The following is a 7645-nucleotide window of genomic DNA, read 5'->3' as shown; positions in this document are numbered from 1 at the left end:
AAGTGGACGAGAGCCAAAATCCCGACATAGAGCTACGAACCCGGGCCAACCGGCATTTCCAAAAGATGGCATGGATTGACATCAGTCATAAATCAAGCCCCCCTCCAATAGGACACTGGGGGCTGAAACCGAAATCTAATCTCAAAAACTCAAGAACCAATCACCTATTGAACTGACAGACTATAAAGAACAGCGCACGGTCTCTCTCTCTCTCTCTCTCTCTCTCTCTCTCTCTCTCTCTCTCTCTCTCTCTCTCTCTCTCTCTCTCTCTCTCTCTCTCTCTCTCCTGAACCAGAAACTCGCTGCCACAGCTCAACCTGTAGCTCTGTTGCCTGAACCGGAACCAGAAACCAACCAAGTCTTTGCCGGCAACAGAAGAGTTAAACTGGGAGAAGGAGATTGAGCCGTACGAAGAATTATTTTAAAGGACTTTATTAAATAAAAAACTTTACAGACTGCGCTGCCCGCCTGTGCCCACCTGATCAGTGGAGTTTACAGTTGGACAATTGAGTCGATTGTATACGAAAGTGTCAGTCATTTAAATAGCTATTTGAGTCTTAAGAAACTTGACCCTTGGAACGGACAGGGCCCTGCTTTCCTCAAAGACTTTGTCTTCAAATAAGTACGGTGAGAGACCCTGCTTGCCAAGAAGATTTTGTGCACAGCCTTGGAGCCTTCAAACCAGTGGAAAATCTGTTTGGAAAAGACTCTACATTCGCGAAACCCCAACTTCCAGGTGCTTCGACTGAGTGGAAGTTCTTGGACAAAGCCGAACCGGACTGCCTTTATTCGAAACCACACGGACCTCGCGCCGTGTGCTGTTATCTGAGCCCGAAGCCAGAGAGGTCTCTCTGCGACGAAGTTCAGATAAGTTTAACAGTTTGGAGTTCATGATTCATGACATTTGAGAAATCAATTAGAAATGTTAATCTGTGATTCATAACTCTAGAATGTGTAATATCATTTAGTTTTCTTAAATATAAATGTGTGTTGCATTAAACTGTTTTGTTGATAATTTTAGAAATAAAATCTGTCAACGCCGAGAAATATCTTCTCATTCCGGTTTAACTGTTTAGTCTGAAATTGACACAAGTTAATAGACACCAGATTATAGGTGGCCCTGCCTATCCTTAATCATTGAATAATAATCAGTTAAGGGAAATTGTGGTAAAAAGTAATGATAGGATATTTCTCGGCACCTAAACGTAAATGAGACTGATATATATATAACGAGAAGTTACCTGACATAAATACTAACCTGCATAGTTATTTAATGTCTGACTAACAATACTAATGAGAGACTTACCTTCGTCTTACTAACCGGTATTGTAGTCAATGCGTTTATAACCTTTTTTGTTTAACGATTTGTGTGTTATCATATGTGATCCCATGGTCTTTGATTTGGTCACGGAAGTGATTTGTCTTTGATTTGTTGATCTAGAGTTGAATTTTAATTAGTTTTTCCCTTTTGTATAATTAGTGTAGTGCTACATTTAGTCTTTGTTTTTGAATAAATTTGACAATTTATATCTTTGGAATCGGTGTATGCGTCCAATTATTACAGAAATTGAGTTCTACAAGATTCCAGGATTCGTGATAAGGTGATACTATAAATTCACTTCTTTAATTGAAATGTATAAGTTTACCTTACGCTACACCTATAAATAGTAAAACCAGTGAAACTGATAATTTTGCAGTTGTTTCCTAATATATATATGTATATATATTATTGTGAAGCCCGGACTCTCCCCTTACTGTCCGAAGGGAGGCAGAAAAACAGGCTGTACTCCACGGGTTCTGGGATTTGTTGGGAAAAATGTATGTACTTGTTTTCTTCTTAACAGTATTATTTTCTTCACAGGTCTCCTACTGTGTCCTGACAGAACCCAACCCTTACTGCGCCCACTCTTCAGGGCGGGTCCCAACAATCCCAGCTCCTAATATCTTACACTACACAACTTATCAGATCTACTAAACAAAGAAACCTGGTGTGAGGGCCAACCAAAGGTTTATACTAAATAACTACAACACAAAACACTGGCTGGTCCACTGACTACACCCCTAAACCAAACCAAACCAAACCAAACCAAACCAAACCAAACCGTCAGCGCAAAACTCCCTTGCTACCGGCCCAACACTGTGCCTCCTTGTCCTCTACCCCACCCCTCCTTATATATGTCAGGTGGCTGGGGTTGATTGACCTTAATTGCTCAATCACCCCAACCACCTGCAGTCCATAAGCAGACAGGGAGTGACAATTAACCCCCTCCCTGTCACACTCCTCCTCCCCCAGTGTTTCACGACCCAGGTTTTTATTTTGTAACCTCTGCTTCTGTCACAATATATATATATATATATATATATATATATATATATATATGCATATATGTATGTGTGCTTCTGTGTAAAAAGAAATCTCAAGCAAAAAAAGTTACAAAAACTTAATCCCAGCAGGCAATTAATAATAACAACATGCATTTCAAAAACACATGTACAAAAAGTACATCTGTAAATGTGCCATATGTAGGATATTGTGTTCCACATGTTTTTCAGATCATTAATGTAAAAACACAACTAATATGTTCTCTGCTTGGTTTAGCTTTGGGATGTCACATAGCATCATATTGGCAAAATTAGCAAGTTTCTCTCTGAGGGATAAGATACTGTCTATATAATAACAATATCTTACAATAGAACAAGTAGAGTTATGTATTAAGCAGCTATGAAAGTCATTCTGTGTCTTTCTTTTTTACTGGGTTCGGATTATTTAACTCTTTCTTATGATTTGACAATTTGTAAACTGCAAGGAAACTTTGAGTTGAATGGGTTGTACAAAAAAGGTGACATTGTTTTGGGTGGACTATTTGAAGCACATTTAAAAACAGTACATCCTGAACTGACCTTCACTTCAAAACCAGAGCAGCTGAGATGTGAGAGGTGAGTGTAATCACTGAATATTACGTAGTGTTACAAACTATTTTAATACAAACATGAGAAAAAATAAATGAATAAGAGATTAAATTAAAAATACATTTTTTTCATGATATTGTTCAACGTCATTCAATGTATGTATTATGATAATCTTAATGCCCTCTAGTTTTTTCAAGCCTCTTCTATCATCTTCCAGCTTCTATTTTCCAGCCTTCCAGGCGGCACAGACAATGGCTTTTGCAATAGAGGAAATAAACAGAGACCCTGCCCTTCTTCCTAACATCACTCTGGGCTACAGGCTCTATGACAACTGTGTCAACCTGGCAGGAGCGTTTCGAGCAGCCACAGCCCTGATCAGCGGAGTGGGCGACACTTTCACTGACTACAGCTGTACAGGGACACCCCCAGTCTTAGGCATTGTTGGGGATCCTGGGTCAACTAATTCCATTTCCATATCCAGAATGCTGGGCCTTTTCCATGTTCCTTTGGTACTGTGATATAAATATATACTACTTTGAACTAGAAGAATAATTAAAGTTAAATTAAATATACTACATCCTCCTCCTCAACATCATTATTATTATTATAATTATCACATAAATTATAAAATAAATTATAATTTTACATGATTTAATACTTTGTACATGAACAATTCAACATTTTAGATATTCAACATACCTAAATATTTTTCTGTTTGTTTCTCTTTCCAGGTCAGCTATTATGCCACATGCTCCTGTTTAAGCAACAGAAAACAGTTCCCTTCATTTTTCAGAACTATCCCAAGCGATGCTTTCCAAGTCAAAGCCATGATTCAAATTATCAAGCACTATGGATGGACCTGGGTGGGGGCCATAGCAAGCAGTGATGACTATGGTCAGTATGCTGTCAAGACTTTTATTGAACAAGCAAATACATTTGGCTGCATAGCTTTCTCAGAAACTCTCCCCAGTGTCAGCACAAAGGCTCAAATACTTAACATTGTAAAAACTATTAAGCAGTCAACAGCAAGAGTTATTGTTGTTTTCTCCTCTGGAGCATATTTTATTCCGTTAGCTAGAGAAATTGTTTACCAAGAAATTACAGACAGACAGTGGATTGCCAGTGAAGCCTGGACTACCTCCACTGTAATACTTAGTGCAGAAACGTTCAGCTCATTTGGTGGCACAATAGGAATCGCCATACACAGTGGAGAAATCCCAGGGCTGAAAGAGTTTCTCCTCCAGGTTCGACCTGTCTTTGACAGCAACAACAATTTAATCAACCAGTTCTGGGAAGAAATGTTCAATTGCAAATTCCAGTTAAAAACAATTACTTCAAATTCTTCAGAACTGAAAAAGAGCAGAATATGTACAGGATCAGAGGATATCAAGAGTACACAGACTGCCTATACTGCCATATCAAATTTGAGAGAATCCTATAATGCTTATAAAGCAGTGTACGCCTTGGCACATTCCCTTCATAATCTGATGTCCTGTAAATCAGGAAAAGGTCCCTTTGAATATAACTCCTGTGCCAACATCACAAGTGTGCAGCCCTGGCAGGTGAGAAATTGTTTTTTTATACAATAAATGTAATTTTATTATACGATCGAAATAGGTATATATATATATATATATATATATATATATATAGATATATATATCTATATATAGATATATATATATATATAGATATTAAGCTCATAATTTGAATGTCTCACTTATATGCATAAGAAACTTGAATTTTGTTATAGAAAAGAAAAAAGTAACATGTACAGGATGTATTTAAGTGATGGTGACTGCATTACAACCGAATGTATTTTGACTTAGGTAACAGTAGCTGGTAAAGAATGCATGGATCTTGTGATACTGAGAAATAATCGTCATATAAATGCAAATTTTACCAATTGAAAAGATAGATCAATGAAACATTACTGCAAGATTATTTCGAAAAGAGCTTTTATTAACAAGCTCACTTCCATTTAATGACAAAATGTCATTTATTTTTCTTCACTATTTAATCTCAAAGCTTCTGCACTACCTGAAGAGAGTGAACTTCACTACTCACTATGGAGACAGGGTGTCCTTTGATGAGAATGGGGACACTCCAGCAATCTATGATGTGATGAACTGGCAGAGGGCCGACGACGGCTCTGTGAAAATAAAAACAATCGGTTTGTTTGATGAGTCGGCTCCTGCTGGACAGGAACTTACACTCCAAGAGGACAAGATCTTTTGGCATTTCGATTCGAGCACCGTATGACTTGTATTTTCTGTTAAATTATGAACATGTTAAATGCATTGACACGAAATGTATGTCACCAATTTTAATATAATATCCATAATTAATTCTACAACTGTATCACTTATTACAATTATTTAAATGCATACAATCTATAAAACGAATAATTTTCCATGTCAAAAAGACAAGCAGATTTTACTACAGAAAGACATAAAAAAATATATTAATTAAAGATTAAGCATGCCTGAATTGAGGTAATATTAATGGGATTGAATTATCGCAGCATGACGTGAACATATTTATTATCGTGTTCTAGCCCCCCAGGTCTGTGTGCAGTGAAAGCTGTCTGCCTGGGACCAGAAAGGCAGCCAGGAAAGGGGAGCCACTCTGCTGTTTCGACTGTATACCTTGTGCGGAGGGAGAAATCAGCAACCACACTGGTAAGCAGAGTTTTTGTACTTACATACTATAGATTTACTGCAATGTCATGATTCCAAAATGACCTATCATGAAAAACATACTATCTGATTTTCAGGGTGGACCTACATTTAACAAGTTAAGGTGGACCTAAAACAAGTTTTAATTACTTTTATTTAAAAAGTGATTTTCTTAATCTGCTTGTCTTTTTTTTCTCTCAGATTCTATTGTGTGTGTCGAATGTCCACCAGATTTCTGGTCCAACCCTAGAAGGGACCAGTGTGTGCTGAAGGACATTGAGTTTCTCTCCTATGAGGAGCCTCTGGGAATTTCCCTGACAACAGTCTCTCTGTTCGGGTCATGTGTTTCAGCTGGAGTTTTAGTCGTGTTCATTTACTACAGGAACACCCCAGTTGTAAAAGCCAACAACTCAGAACTGAGCTTCCTCCTGCTGCTTTCATTGATTCTCTGCTTTCTTTGCTCGTTGCTCTTTATTGGCCAGCCACTGCACTTGACTTGTATGCTGAGACATGTTGTGTTTGGGATCAGCTTTGTTTTGTGCATCTCTTGTATTCTCGTCAAAACTATTGTTGTCATGATGGCATTTAAAGCCACACTTCCTGATAACAATGTCATGAAATGGTTTGGAGCTGCCCAACAGAGAGGCACTGTTTTCTGCTTCACAGTAATCCAAGCTGTAATCTGTATCATATGGCTGAGCACAGCATCCCCTGTGCCTTTCAAAAACACCAAGTATCAAAACTCAAAAATCATTTTTCAGTGTAACGTTGGATCCATCACTGGATTTAGCTGCCTGCTTGGTTACATAGGCTTGCTAGCCAGTGTGTGCTTTCTGCTGGCTTTCCTGGCCAGAAATCTGCCAGATAACTTTAATGAAGCCAAGTTCATCACTTTCAGCATGCTCATCTTCTGTGCAGTTTGGATCGCTTTCATTCCAGCGTATGTCAGCTCTCCGGGAAAATACTCGGACGCTGTTGAGATATTTGCCATCTTGGCTTCAAGCTTCGGTCTACTTATTTCGATATTTGCTCCAAAATGTTACATTATTCTCCTTCATCCGGAGAAAAACACCAAGAAATCCCTCATGGGGAGAGCAGCTCCTAAGAAGTAACTTAAAAAATAAATTCACTTACATTAAGGTGGTTTTTCGTTACATTTTCTATAATAGGTTCTAAAACATGTGCCCATGCATTGCAGACTAAAGTTCCTGTAATATATATTACCTAAGATGTAAAATTATAGTCTAATGCAGGGAGCTACAGAAAATATCATAAAACAATGTAAAGCTTTTTGCAGTTTGAATTTTGTGTCTAATGTGTCTAATGTGTCGCATGTTAATTTTGTGCAGGGTACTTTCCATTTTTTATATAACCTGATACTTCACTGATAGTGAGATGTATCACCACTCTTTCAACCCATCAGCATATTATCAAGGTCAGCCAGATTGTTTATGAAAGTGCAATTGTTTTCATCTGTATTTACTTCACTGCTTTATAAATTAAACGAAAAAAATCTAGAAATGTTTGCTCTCTATTTCTCTGTACATCATCAGTGTAATCACACCAGAGAAAATAACCTGGTAAAAGTATTCACTGCACTATTTCACTGCTACATGCAGGATACTAGCAAACATTATGAAAAAAATATACAAGTATCACCTTAGAAGCCATCTTTATATGTAATTATGTGAAAAAGGAATCACACCTCTACTACTTTGCTATGATTGAAATCATTAAAAAATGACAGCCAGCTGCAACAGGTTTCTCTGTTGGTTTCTTTACTGCTCTTCTCTGTGACTGACACCTGGGCCTGGATCACTGCAGCCCCTGAGGACAGTGCTCTCCTGAACATACAAAAGCAGAGCACCTGCCTCACTCCTACAGCAGCTCGAATTCACTCTGCCTGCTCTGCAACAGCACACAAAACAGTTTTTTAATGTGCACATCTATACGAATTCCATACTTTAATCAAAATCATGCTAAATTTGATTGATACTGCCATAATATGACTTACATTTCATAACTTTTCTGGACAAATTAATATAGCTGCATTTTAC

The 7645-nt window shown here is 37.8% G+C and overlaps 1 protein-coding gene across 2 annotated transcripts; it reads left to right on the top strand.

Annotated features, from left to right (window-relative positions):
• Window positions 1-2722: 2722 nt before the first annotated feature.
• Window positions 2723-6700, top strand: LOC136754110 (extracellular calcium-sensing receptor-like). Of its 2 annotated transcripts, XM_066710440.1 has the most exons (6): window positions 2723-2937; window positions 3128-3419; window positions 3642-4472; window positions 4939-5166; window positions 5468-5591; window positions 5790-6700. In XM_066710440.1, the coding sequence occupies exons 1-6, from the start codon at window positions 2723-2725 to the stop codon at window positions 6698-6700; spliced, it is 2601 nt and encodes an 866-aa protein (XP_066566537.1). The 2 variants fall into 2 exon arrangements, with proteins under 2 accessions (XP_066566537.1, XP_066566538.1); XM_066710441.1 differs by lacking the exon at window positions 2723-2937 and having other exon boundaries at window positions 3147-3419.
• The last annotated feature ends 945 nt before the right edge of the window (window positions 6701-7645 follow it).

Source organism: Amia ocellicauda, chromosome 7 (assembly GCF_036373705.1).
Source record: "Amia ocellicauda isolate fAmiCal2 chromosome 7, fAmiCal2.hap1, whole genome shotgun sequence".
Taxonomy (NCBI): Eukaryota; Metazoa; Chordata; class Actinopteri; order Amiiformes; family Amiidae; genus Amia; species Amia ocellicauda.
The sequence above is the reverse complement of the archived record's forward strand: the minus strand, read 5'-3'. Positions and strand labels throughout refer to the sequence as shown.